Source organism: Hippichthys cyanospilos, chromosome 21, assembly GCF_059441005.1.
Source record: "Hippichthys cyanospilos isolate Australia breed blue-spotted pipefish chromosome 21, RoL_Hcya_1.0, whole genome shotgun sequence".
Classification (NCBI taxonomy): Eukaryota; Metazoa; Chordata; class Actinopteri; order Syngnathiformes; family Syngnathidae; genus Hippichthys; species Hippichthys cyanospilos.
The window spans coordinates 6457751-6480309 of NC_142389.1; the positions used below are offsets into that span (position 1 = coordinate 6457751).

The window sequence follows — 22559 nt, forward strand, 5'->3', positions numbered from 1 at the left end:
TTGGATTCAAATTCTGCTATTTGCAATGTGTATAGGACACAGCAACAGTTTAGCCACAAAGTAAAAATTATAGCAAAACTGAAGAAATCTCACCTTTTTAAATTCTTCATATTTTCTTGTATTTATATCTGTAAGTTATATATTTGTTGCAATTAGGTGTATTTCAGATTTGCCACTTTGTGAGCAGTCAGTGAAATCAAATCTTTAAGTTATCGTTTATACGACGCACCCAAACTTTTGGCCTTCATTTTTTTGGGGGGGAAAAAAAATCTGTGTTATATTTGGGGGATTCCAGTATCTTACAAGTGATAAAACACTTATTTTGTTATACTGTTATTCGGTATTAATAATACCAATGAAGTAGCTCTCACTTTCAGAATAAAAAAAAATCAGTCCGATTTTGCCCTCTAGTGGTGGTGGAAGGTCGTGCAAAAATACACAGATGGACTGACGATTACAATTTGGGCTGGATTGAAAAAATGACTGACCGATGACGACGGAAAGTGGGCGGGGCTCTGTCGACTGTGGGACCAGCGGAAAAAAATTTGCGTCGCTCACCTCCTAACTTGCTCACCTGACGGGAAGAAGCCGTGCTCCTGAAAGAGCTGCATGACCAGCGCCCGCCGCTGGTCCAGAGTTCTCCGAAGAGACGAGAAGGGCACCCGGTCGAGGTCTCCGAGGAGATCCTCTCCCTCCATCCCTGCCGTGGCGGGGGCGCCGAACGGATGAGCTCTGAGCTGCGATCGGCCGTCGCTGGCCGTGGAGGCCTCACCTGCTCTGTCAAAGGTGAAAATGTCGCCCTCGCACTTGGCGGCGCTTTTCGGAGTGTTGGGCTCCGAACTGCAGCTGGACAGGCGGCGGGTCTTCCTCCTGGGCGAGCTCGGGTCGTCGGTGGCCGGCTCCAGTTCTTCACGGACCCATGAAAGTCAAGCGGAGGAACGTGAGGAGAACAATGGGAAGAACGCAATGAGGAAGACCTTAGTCATTCAATTAAAATCCAAGCAATGGTTAATGAAGATTGATAGGCTGCATGATAAATGTCTCCAAAAATTCAGGAACTATTATTTTATTACTTTGAGAATTTTGAAGATGTTTCTTCAAGAAATGCGCAAGGAAGAAGAAAAAAATCAAAGATTGACAGGATTTTATGCTCTTTTATGCGAGAATTATGATTCAGAATTGCAGAATTTCTTTAAAGTCAAATTTCAGACGTAATTTTCAGAAGTCTCACAGTAACATGCGAATTCTGACTGTATAACGAGAATTCTCAAAGTTCTGACTTTATTAAAATACTCTGACTTTATTCTCCGACTAAAGGATTAGAATTGCCACAGAATTTTGACGAGTGAGCATTCTGACTTCTGAAAATGGCCGAATTTCATATTCAGATTCCAAAAAGTGACTAACTTCTGACTTAATGTTGAGAATTCTGACTCTTCTCAACGTTTTGACTTCAGTCCGATTTCAGACTTTATTCTGAGCATTTAAAATTTCAAGTCTGAATTCTGAGAACTAATACTAAGAAAAAGTCAGAATTCTCACTTTATTTGGAATTCCGTACAAATTCTGAGACCTTAAACTCAGAATATTGAAAATAAAGTTCGAACTCTAAGAGTAAAATTTGAATTCTCACTTTTATTTTAGAATTCTGACTTTAAAGTCACAGAAGTGAGAATCCTGCCAAAGTTTGATTTCGTCTTCATTGGTCCTAAACAATGTTATTTTGAACATGTAACATGAAAACAAAGGTCTGCTTTTCATTTGCAAGTGTTGACATGGAAAATGCGGAGTAATGAAAAAGATTGGGAGTTGGAATTTAGACGATTCCCACTGGCTGCCAAATGCAGAAAATAGCAAAGAACAAAATGGAGTTTCGCCATTACCCGTGGAGTTGCGCCTCTTTTTTCGATAGCTGCCCAGGATGGCTCGAGGGGACGTGGCCAGACTCTGTAAGGTGGGCGAAGGCAGCACCTCCGCCGGGTTGAACTCGGGGAGCTCGGCAAAACGCTCCTCGAAGTACGCCTCCGACAAAGGCCTGCGACGGGAAACGCAGCCGCTGAGAAAAACGTCTTCCGTTAGGGGACCCCTCCCTTCGGTCCGAGCTCACTTGTCCTGAGAATCGGGCGTCTTTTTCAGCGGCGGGGGGCGGAACTTGATCCTCTTGGAGGACGCCGTCGGCTCTTTGTCGGCGGGCGGAGGCGGCGGCGGATCCAAACCTGAAGATGGCGCCGGAGGAGAATGAGTTCCAGTCTGCGAAGGGAAAAGGATGAGGGAATTAGACGTTGCGTTTTTCACTCAATCTCAAAACTATCAGCGAATTTCATTTAATGCTTTGAAACGCCTTGTCAGGGACGAGACGTCATTCTTTTCAAATTACGAGCAAATGAATTGGAACATGAAACAAATTATTGATACATTGTTTTATAGTGACTCCTTTGCAAAAGTTTCCATGTCTTTATTTTGTGAAGTATTATACGGATATGGATTTTTATTAGTGAGCCTATTTTTCATGTTGTGAGAGGAACAATTTATTGGTGTTTTCAAGTTAAGCATAAATTAAGTGGCGAATTGGCCATATTCTTTATCCTGTGAAAACTGACTTACTTTTACTGCAATTTACAAGTTATTGCACTTTACAAGAGTTACTTACAGTGTTAATTTTATTTATAATTTGAAAATAGTGTATGTAATAATAATAATAATAATAATAATAATAATAATGTTTTGACTCAAGTTATGAAAATCTTTGTGAATTATGCATGTCTGGAGTGTGCTGCCTCCCAGTGGCCATGTAAAGTACAATACTGTATTGTATTATGTGTGTCTGAATTGTACTGCCCCTTTGTGGCCATTTAACGTACAATACTGTTGAGTGTTATTTCTATTTTTCGAAGCGTATAAAACAACTTTATTTTTTACATTTATTAAGTTACTTTGAGTGCTTTTTAATTTTTATGCAAAAATATATAATAATTTTATTTTTACTTGAAAATCTTTGTGTATTACTTGTGGATAATACTGCCTCCTGGTGGCCATGTTAAGTACAATACAGCAGAGTGCTATTTTTCTTGCATATAATAATATTTTTCATACTGATTTAAAACATTGAAACGCTACTAGGTCTATTTGACCTACGTAGTATGACAGGAGTAGTGATATTGCAAAGGCTGTGCACCTCTTGGTCTTTCTCCATCTCTTTTCCTCGTTTCTCATCCTCGCTTTCCTTCATCATGTCCTCGTGCTCTTGGTCCTCCTCCAGTTTGATACTTTCTTCCTTGATCAAGTGGCCAATGTCGCCATCTTGTTTTTCTGTCGAAGGCAGTCCACCAGCCTTAATGCGACGACCGGGGAGAGCATCATGGGTAATGTAGTTTTAGACTTACCTCTGATCTCCTTCATGCCTTCCTCGCAGTCCTCCTTCACTTCCGGCTCTAGAAGTTCTTTCTTCATCTCCGTTTCAGTGGCGGCAGAGGGAATGGCCGCGTTTGGAGCGTCCGTGCCGGGCGGTGTGGTCGCCACGGTGACCAGGCTGGACGCCAATGGGGCGGGGGGCCCGGCGGGATAGATGGTGGTCAGAACCTGAGAAAATGGACAAAGAAAATAAACAACATGTAATTCAACCAGAATGTTCCGCACATCATGCTTCCACATAAAATAATGCCTTTTTTTTTTTTTTTAAACTCAGCCCATATAGTCAAAAACTAAATGTAATACATGACTTGAGTTACAAGTTTAATTTGGTTCCATGACCACTCTCGCATCTCAAAATATATCCCCCCCATTGAAATGAATGCTGTGTTCTGTTTGCACGTGGAGGGGCGTGGTTGCCGAAATGTCATTTTGACCTGCGCACCTGCGCGCAGATTAAACCAAACCAACACTTGAATTAATTATGATTCCATGAAATATTAAACTTGAATTTTTTAAATCAAATTCTAACAAAAAAAATTTATTGTTTTGACAACTTAAAAACAGTTTCTGGATTTATTTTATAAAATTTCTTTTACAAAAATGTGTTTTTGGTGCCTTTTGCTTGAAAATTGGAGCATATATTGCACATCAAATGCCAAACAGTTAATAAAAATTAATTTTTTTTTTAAATTAATTGTAAAAAAAAAACAAAACAAAAACAAACAAAAAAAAACATTCATCATTGAAATGCAGAGGTAAAAATGGAAGAATTTACAGGGCGGTTAAGTTATTTTATTTTTTCGTCCACCAAAAATGAAAACTCACGGTTTATGCTCTGTATAAGGCGCACCGGATTAAAAGGCGCACTGTATGCTATTAAGAAAAATGGAGGCGTTTAGGTGCGCCTTATAGTGTGGAAAACGCGGCAATCAAGAGGTATTTTTCCGAAAAGTCTGACTTTTCTGATTGCTTTGTTGACATTCCCTTTAGCGCAGCTCCATCTAGTGGATGCATTATGCAGCCCCAGCCACTACTGCAGCTTCTATTCTATGCGCCTTAGAATGCAGCGAGACTTATATAAGAAAATAGTTTTAAAATACGTCATTCATTGAATGTGCGCCTTATAATCCCGTGCACCTTATAAAGCGTGAAAACGGTATGCATTGAATTTTGTGCAAGCATTTTAAATGGCAAATTGACTTAAGAATTAGACTAGTTTACATACTACTCGCACACATTTTGACATCCTGCATGTACCTGCCGAGCAGCGGCGGCGGCGCCGGCGGTCTTGGCGTTGTGGTTGTGGCCGCTGAGGGCGGGAGCCGGAGCCAGCAGCGGGTGCCCGGCCGGCGCGATAGCGGTGAAGCCTAATGTGGTCAGGGGAGATGGGAGAAAGGCAGTGCTCGCCAGGGATGGCGGCGGCACCTGGGCTTGCTGCGGAATCGACGAGGTGAGGCCGGGACCCGACTGAACGTAGGTGATCCTGCATACGACATGCATGAGTGTTAATGCAAAAAAAAAAAAAGATACAGGCAATTTCCCCCCCATGGCAGTGACTATAAATAAGCTGATTATCTATAAGAAATTATATACATCCCCTTAAAATTGTATAATTTTTAAGATGAACACAACTACACTGTTACAGGATACAAATTAGTCTGAAAGAGAAAAAATTATATAATAATATGATAACTGCCGAAGATGAAAAAAATCTAAATCTTTGCTGCTATCTTGTGGCATCTACTGGCAATTGACGTTCGCCACAGTAGCAATTTAAAGGCGCTCAGGTATTGTGGACCTGGTGGGCGGCGTGGTCAGGAGTAGGGTCTGCGGGGGCGCGGCGCCGGGAGCCATCACGGTTGCCATGGAAACAGGGAAGCCGCTTCCGTGCTGAGCGCTGCTCTGAACCACGGGCATGGGAGCAATCTGTATGATCTGTGGAGGATGACGCGTTAAGGACGACAAGGGTAAAAAAAAGAAAAAGAAAATGCTCAACAGTTTTATCATCAATATGCCAGGAAACATCCATATACGTTTATATTAGTACTTTCCCAACTCTTACATAAACATTTAACATTTTCACATTCATACATCCAGTTGCGGTCCATCCGTATGCCGACGCCCACCTTGTTTCCTGCGGCGGGGCCATTTTGCACAGGAAGAGGCGGCGCCACCAAGGAGATGGGCGCATGTGGGGGCGTAGACCCGGCTTGGACCGTTGCCATGGGAACCAGCACCTTACTTTGCAGCTGGGCTTGAACTGATGAACGAAAGAGAAAGAGAAAAAAAAGGGAAGACATGAATGGAAGTTCGACTGAGGCAACAGGTGGCATTGGCACAGCGGTGGGGGCATATATATATATATATATATATATATATATATATATATATATATATATATATATATATATATATATATATATATATATATATATATATATATATATATATATATATATATGTGTGTGTGTGTGTGTGTGTGTGTGTGTGTGTGTGTTGTGAAAGGCTAACTGCATCTCACCTGTCAATCCCGCGGCAGAGTGCAGTGTGCCATTGGTTGCCGGGTGGGCGTCAGTGGGCACCGAGCCCACTTGCTGGCAGGTGAGCTCAGGCGGGGAGGGGCTGTGGGGGGCCGGCAGGATGTACTTGGGACCACTAGCCGAAGCTGGGGGGACGGGGGAAGCGGTGGCGGTGGGTCTGATTATAGCTAGGGGGGGCGGCTGGGCGTGGGGCAGGAGTTTGAGAGGCTGGGCGGGCGGCAGGGATCCCCCGAAAACCACGGCGGGACCGGGGGAGGCGGAGGATAGATACCCACCCCCTGCGGTGATTGGCAGCGGCTTCCCTCCGATCAGAATGGTGGCTTGTTTGTCTGGCAGAGGGGAGCCGAGGGTGGCGGCGCCTTCCACGGGATGCACCACACTGCCCCCTGTGGGCAAGGAGGCCATCCCTCCGCCGTCTCCTATAACTGAGCCTCCCTTGCTGTCCTCCTCTGCCGCATCCACGCCCGTCTTCTTCTTCCTCTCATAGTCGTCGCGAGGGGAGGGGGGCGAGGGGGAGCCTTGGGAGGAGGAGCCAGCCTGTGGCTGGAAGGCAGGCTGCGGGCCAGGGAAAGAAAAGACGGAGATCAAAAGAAGTTGAATATAGAATCTCTGACATGACTTTTTCTGCAGCATAAAGTTGGAATGCATAATCAAGTGGGCGATACTCTGCTAAAATTAAGACGGCATTTCACGATTTTCAACTTTTTTTCAGCCTTTTCTTACATAAAATGTAAATTCAAATCTAAAATGCAAATGACAAATCCCCTCCCTTCTGGGATTTGCCTCGTTTATCTCAATACCAAACAAGCTTTGAAACAGTTTCATTTCCTATTTATGAACTCGTATTACCTTCACATAAAAATGTAAAAATTTTCTGAGCAGAACATGTCGCTAAAGGTTGGGGACTGGCATAATGGCCTGAAAAATATTGATGAAATCATTGACTAATTTGTAAAGAAGATAAATCTTGATCAGAAAAATGTATCCTTTTTCAATTGTTTACCTGTAGGTTTTGAAACAAGTATGGATTTTTTAAAAGTTTTCGTAGCAAAGACTGGTTTCACCTAAAGACTGCTAAGATTCTCGGTGAATAGGCCAAAAGATAACAATACAAATAAAAAAAATTAACTCATTCAATCCCAGGTACTTATTTATATTCAAGTGTTTGGCTAAAGGAGGGTCTAAAAGAGGCTAGCACCAAATGAATTATGTCTTAAAGTAATCTGATTACTCAAGGTAAATAAGGTAAATTACTTTAGGTAATAATAAAAATATTAAAAACTGAATTCATTCAATTCAATTAATTCAATTTAGTGATTTCTCAACCTTTTTTCAGTGATTTATCCCCGGTGACATTTCTTTGCAGCCAAGTATCCCTTAAAAGTGTCCTCTTTTGGGATCATAGTTCACAAAAATAAATCATTAACATGACAGGTAACGAGAGGTAGAACACAAAGTGGGTCCAACCATTTTAGTATGGGGAGAATCTGGCTTTTTACAATAATCAAATTGAATAACCTACTGAACATAAAACCTGTTTTAAAAGCGCTCTTCAAATGAAGTTGGACGGCGAAAGGTGCGCTAACCTGGCCGTCGGGCTCGTCTTCGTCGCTGTCCGTCACTCTCTCCTTACACTTGAGGTCGATGGAGCCTTCGCGACACGAGTCCTCTGCAGACGGAAGCCGCACACATCAAGGAACAGCGCTAATTTCTTGTAGCGCATCAACGGCGTTTTCCGTTATATGTTAGAAGATTAAGGAATGTTTATGGCCGTAATTTGATTGCATATTTTTAAAGAGGATAGAGGACCGCTCACCCATGACGTCATCATCCCCCTCTTCCTCACATATGACCATTCGTTCATCGTCGCTGTTGACATCCTCGCTACCGCCGCCCTGGTGGTGGGAGGACAGTGGAAGCAGCTGCCGGTGACGGAGAAATACGGGCCCGTCCTCCTGACAAAAAAACAAAAAAGGTTTGATTTCTTGACAAGAGGTGTGACCAAATAAAAAAAATATCAATATCATGGGGTGCATTTCTCCAAAAGATTTTTCTTTTTACCAAGCGCAAAATATATTTCAAGCAAATACTGTATTATATATAATATAGGATGAGCAAATATGGGAATATAAATCAGTTGAATATGTTAATTTACTTCCTATTTTGGATGCTTTATGTGCTACTTTTTTCGTTGAGAGATAAAACGGGAAAAACATTCTCAAATTCTTTAAAAAAATATGATCATTTTTAGTATGGTTAACTCATTCACTGCCATGGACAGCTATCGGCGTCAATGGCATTCCATGAGTTCATATGCATGATCAGTTTTTCAGCTCATTTTTGGTTTAATCGATGCCATCAAATGAGCGCAATGGATTATTATTTTATTATTAGACGCCTCATTTTGAAGTTTTTAATCAGCTTTTTTAGTTTTGCTCAACGATTTTTTATTCATTCTGGGATGTCTGGCTCCCGCTGCAGCAGCAGCAGCAGCGGCGTGAACCCGTTGCCTCCGAGACGAGCTTGGCTCTCTCCCGCGCGGTTTTGCTGTCTAGCACACTTCAAAGGCATTGAAAAGCACAAAGATGTTTCAAGATCACACAAAGACTCGCTTTTAGCGGCATCGAGGACACATGGCAGCTGTGGGCGCACACGAACACACACACACACACACACACTCGTGTTGTTTACATCGCCTGCATTCACGCTTTTGTTCCGGCGGGGAGATAATCACACACGCGAGCGTGTCTCCCACCTTCTCGCCGTCGGCGCGGCGCTCTAGGCCGTGCACGGCACTGTGGGAAAAGGCTCGGGGACGGGGGTGCTGCCCGATCGAGGGCCCCCCCGCTTGGCGCTCGCCTCCGCAGGCCCACGCCGAGTTCGACGGCTTGCCCTCCACCGGCTGACAATCCGCCGGCTGACACTCCGGGTCTGAGGAGAAGCAGGCAAAGATTATACAAGTTTCATTTATTATTATTATTATTATTATCAGTGAATAATGTAAAAAGCTTGTGTCATGTGATTAAATTACTGCAGCTTCCTCTGGTTTGCACGATTTGGCAAGCAGACGCAAATGAAGAAGAATTTCACCGCTAGAACACAACTACTGCACAGTGTCTACTTTTTAACTCATCCAATCCCAAAGACAAATTTTTAATTGTTGTTTTATTCAATAATAATACTAGTAAAAATGATTAAAATTAAATCTAAAATATATAAAAATTTAAATTAAATAAAATTTACATTTAATTATTATTTAATTATCATATAAATGCATCACTTTTCTGAGTATGCATACATTAAATTCTAAAGAATAAAAATAATGATTTACTTAGTTAATTACATACTAATACAAATGGATTACTTTAGATAGTTAGCGGTAAATAATTTGGTAAGTCATTACTTTAGGTAATCATCTTTAGTTACTTTAGAGGCTGAAATTTGAAGATTGCGATCATTTGAAGTTAAACAATGAATCTGAATGATGACTCGATTACTAAAATAGTCGATTATTTCATTGAGTCGTTGCCGATTCAATTATTGTCATCTTTGTCTTAGGATAAAGAGAATCAAGAATATATGCCTATGAGTATAGTTCTTATAATTGCAAAGCCTGGGGTAAAGCAATGAAAAACAATCTAATAATAAATCAAATACATTGAAGTGGTTTTAGTTTCATGAGCGTCTCAATTCCGCTCTCACCTATAGTTTCGGACATGCTCCTCTCCCGCGCCTCCTTGGGCCCCCCGCGACCGTCAGACAGCGACTTCCTGCGGTCCTTGTTGCACCACTTCCAGTCCGGGTGGGCTCGGAAGTGGGCCTCCTTCACCTGCCATGAAGAAAACATTTATTTTGTCAGAATTATAAAGTTACGATTAGCAAGGTGACGTTCGCTAGCTCATTTAATAATTTGAATAGTGATTATTAAAAAAAAAATACTGGCAAAGGTTCATACAAATATAACGAATAAACATAAACTTAACATTAATACCTTAAGAATAACTTGCTTAAATGAATAGTCCATTGATATTGACATTTTTAGCAGTAAAACTAATAGGAGTAAATGACAGAAAAAAAACCATACCGAAAAGTGCATTGTGACACTTTTGTAAAATTTTACCTAATTTTAACAGATTTTAAAATGACGATGTATTGCTCAACCCTACGACATGCACATCGAAGCAAAGGTGAGGTTTTAAGTACGAGCGGCGCTAAAAATAGCCGGGTGATGTAATGCGGTTAAATCGTTTAGCGGGCGCGCGTGCCTACCTGGAAGGCTAAGTCGTGGTACTGCTGCTTCTCGTTGGGACCCAGCGCGTACCACCACTCGCCCAAGATCTTGCTGACCGTTCGGTTGTCCTGGTTGGGGTGCCGCTGGTGCACCAGGGCCCGGTGGCGCTTGCTGAAGATCATGAAGGCGTTCATGGGCCGCCGGATGTGGTCCTTCTCCCTCTGCCGGTCGCCATGAAAATTAATGGACTTCTGAACTAATTCTTCTTCCACAAAGAGTTAAAGACCATAACGACCGACCCACCTTCCTGTCTGCGTCCTTGGGGAGGGCGCTGAGGGACTGCGTGCGTCTCTTGGCGGGCCCGCGCGAGGGCGAAGCGTCGTTGGCAGCCACGCCAGGGGAGAAGCTGCAAGGGGATGGAAAAGCATTTGCATTATTAAAAAAGAATAAATAAAGGGGGAAAAAAAGAGTTTTATTATCATATGCATAAGTAAGACTAAACAATGACATTCTTATACTGTTCACTTCCCCCAGCAGACTTACTTCTTAAAAACAGTAATAGGGCAATACGTGCGGTGATAATACTAAAAGAATAGACTCACATTCTGAACATATTTTGAAGTAGATGGAATGGAAAGTAACTATAAACATTTGAGGATGATAGTGTAAAATATTAAGTAGTGCAAAATACATTCTTGCAATGTGCAGTGCCCAAGTGTTGCCAGGTGCAAAAATACTATTGTAATTTTGTAACCTGAATAAATTATTCCTATTTTTTGCATTGAACGTAAAAAATAAAATAGTGACTTTCTTAAAAATGTATATGCAGACCCACACACACACACACACACACACACACACACACACACACACACACACACACATATATATATATATATATATATATATATATATATATATATATATATATATATATATATATATATATATATATATATATATATACACACACACACAAATAAATAACAAATATATATAAAAAATAAATCAAAATATGTCTTTATTTTGGAAAACCATTAGGCAAGATATTTTGTAAAAAATACCCTAAAATACATATTTGGGATTGAATGAGTTGATGTTGTAGCAGAAATGACTTTGACTGGGTATTTAAAGCAAATCAGAATGAAATTCAACGCTAGTGGATGTAAAACGAATAAAGCAGTCATTTATAAAGGTAGCAATTAAAAGTAACATTTGAAGAGAAAATTGAAGGCTTTTAGGTGTTCCTTATAGTGAAGAACATACGGTAATTGAATGCTTTTCATGCTGTGACAGGACCAGCACATTTTTCTTTTCAAATGGAGAACAAATTACTTGGAACATGAATCAACTTACTGCTAAACTGTTGTAGAGACTCCTTTGCAAAACATTTTGTTTTTATTTCTTTAGTCATCTAATTCAAAACTCTAAAAATATTTATTTATTACATTAAAAAATGCTTTTTACATTGAAAAAATGTTTCGCAGGGGGTAAATGATTGAAAAAAGAAATTGAGAAGCACCATTGTAATCTGTCAGTCAAAACTCATTTCGGACACAGCTGCCCTCATTAGCTCGCGTAACTAACGAAGTGGTGGATGACGTAACGTCTGTTTCCATGGCGACGCCTCAGCGCCGGCGACTGAGTCAACACGCGAACGACACCTGAGCCGCCCGGTGCGAGCGCACGCTAAAAACGCTCGGGTTAGACAATCGTGTTGACTTTGTAGTGCGTCCAAAGTCAGACGACGGGGGCGGAGGAGGACGAAGCGCTCCGTTTAGTCGGCGACGGCGGCCGCCTTTTGTGAGCGCGCCGACCCTCAGACATTTCTTTGACAAAAAATAAAAAAAGCGCACGCTACAAACCAGACAGCCTGTCTGAGTCAGCGTGAAAGCTCAAAAACAGAATCAGACGCGATGGAGAGCGCAGCCAGCCAATAGAGTGTGCGTGTGTGTCTCATGAACACACACACACACACACACACACACTAGGACGACTACGCGCCATTTTAGTCACACTCTCAGAGGAGGCAGATTTCACAACGTGTGTGTGTGTGTGTGTAAGAGGAGCATCCTTGAGAGGAAGAACAAGTGGCGCTTCCACAGAGTGCACACATAAATCAAAGTGCCAATTCACAACCACATAACACTATTTTATACTCCTTGTCGTTTCTGATTTAAAAAATATGGACAAATGTATAAATACAGTCCCTTTTTTTAAGATCCGACGTTTTCTCAACAAATAAACAATAATTTGGGTGAGGTTTTTTTTTTTAACATTCTTTTTTTATTGTTGTAATGCAACAATTAGGAATAGAGTGATTATCATTTGAACCGATTATGGGTGCCGATTTTTAACATTTTGACAAATATTGGCAACTGCCAATAATAGCAAATCAATCAATCAATCAATAGATCAATATATATATATAATTAAGTATTTATATTATATATACATTAAATAATATAATAAATAAAAATCTACTTAAGATTTTGTTCACTAGAGGGAATTATATATGTATATATATATTTTTTTACTAGTTCAGACATGCTTGTTGACCATGGGAACTCCCTCAACGTTTTTGTTAGAATTTTATGACAAAAACGCATATTGTCTAAATTCTATTTAAATGTAGTGATAAAAACAACGTTACGCAAAAAAAAAAAAAAAAAAAAAAAAAAAATCTTCCCAAAACATACTTTTTAAAAACAATATAGATTGTTTAGGAATTGGACTTTTTGGGGTGTGGGTGGGATTTCTACTTTGCGGTTTTTAACTTTTTGCAGGGGATTTTTGGTGTCCATTAACCGTGAAAAATGAGGGATGACTGTATACTGAAAAAAATATTGGCTCCAAATACCAGTTAATGGACTTCTAAAAATTGGTATCGACAGTAAAAGAAAAAAAAGCATAAAACAACTCAACAATAAATCTCAAAATATTAAACAAAAGATTTTTTACATTCTAAACAAGGTGTTTTGCGATATTTTTAAGTTGAAATCTTGTACTCACGGGTCGTCCGTGTCGCTCTCCGTCTCGCTGTCGGCCCCGCCCCTCTCCGCCGGGGCGTTGTTGTTATTGGCCAGTGGCGGACGCGACGGCGACGCCCTCTCTAGTTCGGGGGGTCGCCCGTCGCCCACCAGGGCCACGCCGCAACGGGGTTCTGGAACGTCACAAGAATACAAATTATTTGCAGAAATGACCACCTCTGGCGAATGATTTTTTTCCCGTTTCTTTTTTTCTACCTTGGCTTTGATTGACGAGCGGCTGGCCGTCGACGGCCGCCCCCGATTGGCTGGGCTCCAGGAAAGGGACGAGCGAATGCCAGGGGAAGACTGGCACAGAGCGAGGCTCCACGTTCGTCCACACTGGCCAACGTTCGGACAAGGGCAGAAACACAAAGAAAAACACGCGCACAAAGGGGAGCGGTCATTTTCATTTTCAGTCCGAAGGACAGATAAAGGATAAATTATTTGCACGGATTGTAAATGAAATAAACAAAAAACATCAATTTCCTCTTTAAATATTACAACCATCTCCAAACAAAATCTGAATTACCTCATAAACCAACTTGAATGTTTTTCTTATTAAATAATTCTACTAAAATCTTCATGTAAAGTGATTTAAACATGCCACAAAGAAAATAATTTATGGATTTTGTCCATAAAAAAATATGTACTGTAAATTCAGTCTCAAAAGCAAAGTTTTGGAATTTTTTTTTTTTTTTTTAAAGATTTAGTTTGAATGATTTTATCCTTGTAAAAGAAAAAAAGTGCAGCTTTTTTTTAAATTAATTATTGTAAATTATGACATTTTTGCATATTTTCCCCCTTTTTTTCCTTCATTCTTGTAATATTCCAACTTTTTTCTTTTCTTGCACATCATTTGGTCCCGACCAATTACGACATGAGAGGTTTTTTTTTTTTTGCTGATTTTTGTCACCATTGTCAAAGGTAAATACTCATGAATTGTAAAATTATCGTTTTCCTTTTTCCAGTAATTCTTAATTTTTGGAATAACGGACAAAAGTTATTGGCTAATTGACCCCCAAAAAATATTTTTCAATTGCTTATCTATCGGAATCTGCATCAAAAAATCGATTTCGATCTGCCACAGAAGTCAGTACCAGCCAGATCCAAATTTCTGACGGAAATCAAACCAATGTCGATTTTTCCATCCTTTTAAGGAATTTTTTTCAGCTCCCACGAAAAATCCCCGATTGCCGTTTGGCAAAATGTATCACGGCGAGATTTCGACACGGGCGTTAAAACAAAACAACGGTACGAGCTAACACGTTGAGGTGAAGCGGTGCCGCCGCAGAGTTGTCACTCCCGCCGCCTCAGCGCCACCCGCCTCACTTCCTGCTGATGCCAATGCGGCTGCTCTATATTTAGATGGAAGAGGAATCTCAGCCGCGGGGGCCTCCGCCGCCTCCTGTTTGTTTTTATATGTATATAGCGTAGCGCGGTTCATTGCGGGTACTCAAGCACTCCTTTGAGTATGGCAGCAAAATTCTTTTTATCCTATTAGACAAGGCTATGGAAAATTTAAAAACAAACTCTTTGCAGTTCAACTTGGCAGCAGGAGGCCACCAGATGGCGCCAAAGCAATATTATTATAGTTGACATCGAAGATTTTTTTTTTATTTATGTATTTATTTATTTTTAAACAAACACTGACTGTGAAAATTGTTTTTTTTTTTGCAAGATGAAAAAATTGGCCGTGATACTCAACCTCTTTATTATTTGCTATTTATTATTAGCATCATTAGCCTCAATTAACTAGCGTTCATTTTACTGCACCTGCAGATAATAGGTTAGCATTGGTATTAGCTTCTCCTGTCATCTATTATAAAACAGCTAAAACACTATCCGATGGGATCACCTTTAGGAAAGTAAGATCACGCTACAGCATTAAGATATTGGACTTTAGACCAAGTTATTTTGATTTTTTGAAAGAAAAAACACCATATGCCAATGCTAAGTTAGCATTAGCATCACGAAACAGTTAAAATTTAATCACACTTGATCATGTCAAGAAAGTAAAAAGGATCATGTTACGTTAGCATTAAGCTGTTGGATTTTAGACCACTATGTATTTTATTATTACGATTATAGGGGAAAAAAAACTTTCTTTTCAGGCCAAAATTTATGATCTTCAAAACATTTAACTGTTAGCATCATTGCCCGCAACTACCTAGCTTTGCTTTTCCACAACCTGCCAATGCTAAGTTAGCATTAGCATCATCTGACATCTGTGACGTAATAGGTAAAAGACAATCAAACTGATTATCTTGAGGAAGTAAAAAGGAACACGCTTATGTTAGCATAAACTATTGAACCTCAAATGATCTAGCTGGATTGAAAATGTTGGCTTTTAGTATCCTGTACAATTTTCTTTCATAATTTGCGTCAGTTCTACTGAGGACTTCACACATGGGGTTTGCTCGTACTGTATATGTGTTTTTTTGTTGTTGTTTTTTCCTGCAGGCATAGCGGAGGCGACGCTACGCTACAAAGGCAGGTGGCTGGCGGCCGTGCGAAGGATGTATGCGAGGGCGTGAGCGCCGGGCTAATCAGCTAGTGCGCTAATTCTTCCAACGCGTAACCATGACAACGCGCCAGCCGTATAACCACCACAGCTCCCTTTTGAGTGATCAGACAGACTCAGTGCCCTCTCGGATTGTGCGTGTGCGCGCCCATGCGTGAGCGTCCTTGTTGCACTCTGCGCCGCATGTCTAGACATGTCAATATTTTCACCCTTTGAGAGTTTCACTCACACTCCTTATCTTTTACGTGCACGCACGATGGTGTAAAGGGCAACACCCCTGGCACACATGCACACAAACATAAAGTATGCATGGCGGCACGCATGCAAATGATGCAACACAAACTACATAATTATTAATAATGAGCTGCAAGGGTGGAGTGACCGGTGGAAATAATTAAAATAATAGTTTAAAGCGTTCTATTCATCCTCAAGTAACCTCGTTTCATAAAAAAAAAGAAATATTATATATATATATATATATATATATATATATATATATATATATATATATATATATATATATATATATAAAAAAAATTTCAAATTTTTACGTATGCAAGATATTTATACATCATTTATACAGCATTTTAAAACTTTTTGAGCACAGCCACCGATTTGCATCTTTTCAGTTCTACTTCATAGTTGTTTCATAAATTGACACATTGAACAGATACATACATTTGCAATTCAGTGGTTTGTTCCCTTGGTGGCTAGATGTTGCAGCTTACTGTCCCAAAAATACGGTACCTAGTCTTACCTAGGCTAATTATATTTTTCCGGTTAAATACTATATCATTACTATTATAATGTGTTTAGAATTCGGCCCCACAAAATGCCAAAATTCAACTTAAGAAGCCCAAAATGAGGAAATTATGGAAGATCACATTCTTCCTCAAACTTATAACGTCTGCATTTGGCCATAGTGGATGTGTTGCCTCGGCAACAGTTGTACAGTATGTGATTATCACCTCCCTTTACTTATCTCACACAATGTGCCTCCATAGAATCACAAGTTGCCAAAATATACACGCACGAGAACAAAAGGCACCCTCGTGTTTCATGAGACCAAAGCGAAAGCACTGTAAAGTCAAACAATAAAGAAACACCACAAATGCAGACTGCAGATGCAAAATAAGATAGAGAATTAAGGTAGATACCAGAACTCTCTCTGTGGACAAAAGCGTCTAAGGACCATAGCCTTTTCTCTTGACAAGAACTTCTCTTGTGACGAAAATATCCACTTGGTACGAGAAGGTTCACTCTGGACTACCTGCCTTTAACACTAGAACCGTCTCTCGAGTCAAGTATTTTCAAACTGGACTAAATCCTCTAATTACTAGTCCACTCTCTGGATTAGAACTTTCTCAACACTAGAGCCTTCTCTCTGGATGTACCTTCTCATGAGATTAGAACCCTCTCTCTGGACTAAAATGTTCTTATGAATTGTAACTTTCTTGGGATGAGAATCGTCCTTCCTAACTAAAACCTTCTCTATGAACTATAACCTTTTCCTGGGACCACAACCTTCTTTGGGAAATGGACCTGCTTTCCTGGTCTACAATTTTTTCTTGATTACAACCTTCTCCCTGGGTTCATACTTTCTCTTCATACAAGAGTACAAGCTGCTCTATGACCTAAGATCAGTCTCTGGGGACTAATACCTTTTCTCAGGCCTGTTCCTTCGCAACACTAGGACCTGAGCTACTCCGGACTAGAACCTAGTCTTGGCACACAAAAAAAAATCCCTTGGAAAAGACTGGGAAATTCAATTTTGACGTACTTTCTCTAGGGGATCAAAGTTTATTTTTAGAAAATAATTCTCATTGGGAATCAGAAACACTTCTTGCACTTGTAGATGTTCTGGGGACTAGACTAGTAACTTCTCTCTGTAATACGATCATCCCCTGGAACCTAAACCTTATCCTCTGGATGTCTTTAATGAGCAAGAGAATTCCTTACCTGTGCCAGGACGTCCCATGATGATTTGCTTGCGTGGAGCAGGGTGCGAAGATTCAGCAGGTAGAATGAGTGGCAACAGGGCTGTGGGTGTTGGATGGCATGCCACCGGCTGTGGCAAGGCCCCACCAGTGGTTTCTTGGTGCCCCTCCGGTTTTCTCTCCCTTCCCCCGGATCCTGACGAGGACAGGGCTGGCCCTGCAGTGGTTGACGTCGAACCGGCGGTGGAGGAACTGGAGAGAGCGGGGTGGCTTGCTGAGGCTGGGGTGAGGGACTGGGCAGAAGGAGTGGAAACTTTGGATGAGAAGTGGGGGCACATTTTTGATTGGGTACCAGCCATTCAAAGTCACAACACACAAAGTGGATATTTTATCCGTCACCGTCAGGGCACATCAAGACAAACAATGGAGTCTTGCTCTTGATGTTTCACTTAAACAGGTAGAACCTGAGGTCTTCAAAACGCTTTAAATGGAATACTCCTTTACCGATTGATGATGCAGCATTATGAGCAACTGCAAGTTCAGTATATTTCTCAAGGACACTTCCGCATAGTCACAATGACCTAGGATCGAAACCACAACCTCTGGATTGGCAGACAACCACTACCACTGAGCCATGCCATCTTGAGATTCAATAAACTGTTTAGATGCACATGGGTAAAAAAAAAGAGTCAACTTATATTTTGATACCTTTTGGCAATGTAAACAAAAGAAACAAAGTACGTCTTGGTATAATTAACTCAAGTTATCTGAACAAAATTAAGAAATTGTATTTTTCTTACCGAGCTGGACGTGACCAGGACTAGGGCAGACGCAGGGTTGCGCATGAGAACAGCGCCATTGGTCGTGGCTCCGTTAATGGGAACTGGTGCCTGCAGGCCTGGAGGGACCGAATGTTGGGCCTGGCTCAGCTCCCTTGACCGGCTCCTCTCTCGCCTCGCGAGGGGGCCGTCTGAGAACTTGGCAAGGGGGACGTCGGGATTGCGAACGATGACCGGAGAATCCCGCAAGGGCACGATGCGACGCGGAGAAGGCTCCTGGGGTAGAGGAGAGGGTGGCGTGGGAGAGACTAGCATGGGCGGCGGTGTGGAGGCGGCAGAGGATGGGGGCCGGCTGGTGGCGCTACGTGGTCGTGGGAAATTCAGCGAAGAAGGTGTTGTTGGTTGACTCTGGGGGGAAAGGACTCTGAAGGCAGCTGGCCCAAGATTCAGATCGCCTATGACCCCTCCCCCCACAGCTACCATTTGCTGTTGCTCCGGTTTGGTCTGGTAGTCGTGGACTGCTGGCAGTGGAGGAGGCGGGTGGCATTCCAGCTTTCTTTTGCTAGGACTCATGGGCACCGTGAAAGTAAGGTTGGTCTGACATGTGGGCACAATACCAGAGAGGTGCCGCTCTCGCTCTGTGCCCAGGGTGCCCAATTTTGTGCCACTCAGCTGGCGATGACGCCGCGAGGAGGGGGCGGTGATGGGGCTGAAGTTTGCCGGACGGAAACCAAAGTGTGGCGAGGGAGACGGCGACGGGGTAGGGGAGAAGGGGGACTGGTTAGAGATGGGGGAGTATGAGGGGGTGCCCGAACGGGAACCCCCCAAGGAGACCAGCATGGTCGCCGCTTCACATTCGTCAAAGTCAAAACGAGAAAGGTCCTGGGGGAGGAGGGAGGGCAGGACCAGACGGGGCCGGGAGTCTCCTCCGCGGCTGCTGGCCTCACTGCTTTCGCGGGAAGTCTCATCCCAATCAAACTCGGAGCTGGCTCGCCCACCACTTAGTCGCAGGTCAGACGGCGTCAAGGTCCCCGTGCTGCTAGCCCCTCCTCGCTCCCGGATCCCTCCGCTGGCTTCCATCTCCTTGGTCCTCATGGAGAGGTGTCTGGAGCAGTATCCTCGGCGCTGGGATTCTTTGGAGCAGCCCTCACGAGAGCAAAGCCTCCTCCACTGCTTCCCGTTGAACTTCTTGCGGATGCCCGTTGGCGTGCACACCACGTCTCCCTTCTTGTACTTCTGCTGGGCGGCTGTCAGAGGGGTGCGCGAGCGTGAAGATGAGGAGGAGTTGGAACCTGATCCTGAACCACCACCGCCATTGGAGGAGCCGACTCCTGAGGCTTTCTCCACTCTGGAGGAGGACATACTGGAAGAGATAGGGGGCAGGGGGGGTAGCTGGGGAGTGGAAATGACAGCGGTACTAGCTGCCACGGCTGCGACAGCTGAGTCCAGACCGAGCAGGACCGGGGAGGGAGGTGGGTGAGGGTTTAGGGCAAGGTGACCAGAGGGAATACCGATTCCCTGCACAACAGACAGATGAGGATTGAGATAGCCGGGTGGGGGTTTAGAGACAATGTGGCGGTGTTGAGGAACTGCCATGGGTTTGGGTCCCGGTATTAGTGCTCCCATGGGGACCATGTTGAAGCGGGACACCTCCATGTCTTCCTCGGGGGTGAGTGGTATGTATGAATGATGTTGCTGCTGTTGCTTTGCGATAGTCTCCCTTTCTCTTTCCTGCTTTCTTTGGAGATCCCTCTCTCTTCCGAGATCTTTTTCGATGTCCCACTCCCGACCAGGAGCCAGGTTGAGGACTGATGCCGGTGTGACTGGAGAGGTAATGCTGTGTCCTGGCGTGGAGGAGACAGGAACCATACATGGGAACACCCTCCCCAGCAAGGACCCAACTACCGGCGTCATTCCCCGGCTGAGACGACACACTTCCTGCTCCACGTCCATTTCATCCCTGTCTTCTGGCACCATTTCATTATCTCGAACGCCTAATTCAGTCTCCCTTGATGGTAAGTCCAGGTCCCAAGGCGGGACCAGGAGCCGGAGTGTTTGCCTGGACACCCACACTGCCTGGGTAGCACTGGCTGCGACCCTGTCATCCTCATCTTCGTTCAGGGACGAAGCTTTCTCATCAGACAACAGAACACGGTAGCGATTCGCCACCGCTGGGTGAGTATCTACCTGCGTCACCACGCCCTCCCGATACCACTGGCCTTCGCTGCCTTCCTCGTTGCTGAAAGGCACACAGACGCGGGTACCAAGCGGAATAGGGTGCACACCTGGTGGAGGTGCATCGAGGATGATGTCTACAACCCCTGGGGGGCTTATGTGTCGATAAGGATAACGTAAGAGCGTCTTCTCCCCATTCAGTTGCACCTCCAGGCTTCCAAACTCACCATTGACTTTACGGACCACGCCGGCGCAGAATACCAAGTCTGAACTCGTTCCGTCGTTTCTCCTGTCAACTCCTGCGTCTTCATTACTTCTTCTTAGGAGCTGACGGGCCAGGACTCGCTGATTTTTGAGTCCCTTGGCCAAGGCATCAGAAAGTGCGTCGGGGAGACTGCAGGGTGGACGTGAGGAAATATCTGCCGCCACTTCCACATCTGCCGAGTGCTCACTGGCCGTGTCTGTGGACGAGCAGCGGGGCAGAGGGCTGGGCGACACTCGCTCTGCATCCCTGAGCATCTCAACCCCTCCTGGTTTTTCCCTCTCCCCTCGCAGTGACAGAATAGGAGGTCCGGGAGAACCGTCCCTCAGTGGTTCTTTGCTGTCGCCCATCAGGTCTTGACTTTGATCGTTGCCATCGGGGTGTGCAACACTTATGGGACTACCTGAACAGAATGAGCCCTGGTTCAGCGCTCCGCTGCTCAGAAGAAGAGGAGGGGAGTTCCTGGAGACAAGGTCATGACCACCAGTAGTAATGGAGCAGTGTTCAGACGTGTACTTTTTCTTGGGAACGCGGGCCTTGAAGGTGGCAGTTTTGCGACTGGACGTGGGGTTGGGGCTGCTGTTGGCGCTTGGGGTGCTGCTGTTGCTGCAGCTGCTGGCATTGCTGTCGCTTTGACTCCCAGCGCTCAACACTAAATGTCCGGATCTGTCATCTGACGGTGCTAGCAATTTCCCAGAGTCGGTGCCGAGCGATTCGCCGTCGGAAGAGTCCCGGGTTCTGACCGGGTCCGAGGACTCGGTCTGAGATAAGAAAGAGAAGCAATCTGGGCCTTGAGCAGTCCTGTCTCGGTTTTCATCGGAATCTCTTTTCTCGCCTCCTTCGGGGGCCTCGCTGGCACCCCGCCGCTTTCCCCCTTTGGCTCGGGTGGAGGGGGGGGAACGCCGGCCCTGCTTTTTGATTGGCTTCATCTTGTCATGAAGCTAGGCCTTACACCGGACAAGACCGTCTCCGTGTTGTTCTAGCCCGCTTGCTTCTCCTCTGCCCCCCCCCACCCCTTCTTCTTTTCTCTCTAGTTATGTCTTCCAGGTCCCCTTGCTGTCATCGCTTCTCGACCGGGCGACTTCTTCACTTGCCACCGTTTTATTCCAAAGATGCTGAAAAACACAAATGAAAAGCCTATCACAATTTTTTCAGTCATCCACAACAACAGGAACATGTGCCAGATGAGTTTCATCCATACATGAATTGAATAATAATACAAATATGTTTCCATTTCTTGACTGCTTTTTAATTATGTACCTCCCGTGAATTTTTTTTCAGCCAAGTATCGCCAAACAAGTGCACACATTTTGGGGATGAAAAAGACTTCGAAGAGTGCTGTGCCATCCGCGTCTGGTTTATTAAGTGCTGGATCAGCATTTGTCATTTGTGGTATCTCTGGGTGTTATTTTATGGACTTCACAAGATAGATTGTGTAACAATTTAATTTTAGTCCTGGCTTGTCTATGGTAAAATTTCCTCATCAATGAAAATGCTTATCTGTAAAGACCTGAACACAATAGCAAAAGAGTCACTATACCACAATTCTGGAATAACTTCATGTTCCAACTCATTTGCTCTTAATTTGAAAAAAAAATGTACTCTTCATGTTCAAAAGTGTTAAATTAGTTTTGCTGATACTTGCAACAACCCTGTTAAAATATTACGGCAGGC

At 43.3% G+C, this 22559-nt stretch overlaps 1 protein-coding gene across 3 annotated transcripts in view; it reads right to left on the reverse strand.

Annotated features, from left to right (window-relative positions):
• Nucleotides 1-22559, reverse strand: part of cica (capicua transcriptional repressor a) — a 38281-nt gene that overhangs the window by 4411 nt on the left and 11311 nt on the right. For 2 of the 3 annotated variants that reach the window (XM_088404407.1, XM_088404408.1), the window contains exons 2-21: nt 18470-22000; nt 17692-17962; nt 13428-13550; nt 13195-13345; nt 10486-10588; nt 10221-10403; nt 9654-9780; nt 8707-8882; nt 7768-7906; nt 7538-7620; nt 5933-6506; nt 5538-5671; nt 5210-5346; nt 4669-4894; nt 3384-3579; nt 3176-3309; nt 2108-2250; nt 1884-2035; nt 773-907; nt 575-700 (exon numbers count right to left, since the gene is read on the reverse strand). In XM_088404407.1, coding sequence (XP_088260533.1) covers nt 575-700; nt 773-907; nt 1884-2035; nt 2108-2250; nt 3176-3309; nt 3384-3579; nt 4669-4894; nt 5210-5346; nt 5538-5671; nt 5933-6506; nt 7538-7620; nt 7768-7906; nt 8707-8882; nt 9654-9780; nt 10221-10403; nt 10486-10588; nt 13195-13345; nt 13428-13550; nt 17692-17962; nt 18470-21814 — 6658 coding nt within the window. In that variant the 5' untranslated portion in view covers nt 21815-22000. The remainder of the gene's footprint in view (nt 1-574; nt 701-772; nt 908-1883; nt 2036-2107; nt 2251-3175; nt 3310-3383; nt 3580-4668; nt 4895-5209; nt 5347-5537; nt 5672-5932; nt 6507-7537; nt 7621-7767; nt 7907-8706; nt 8883-9653; nt 9781-10220; nt 10404-10485; nt 10589-13194; nt 13346-13427; nt 13551-17691; nt 17963-18469; nt 22001-22559) is intronic. The other variant, XM_088404409.1, reaches the window with a different exon arrangement.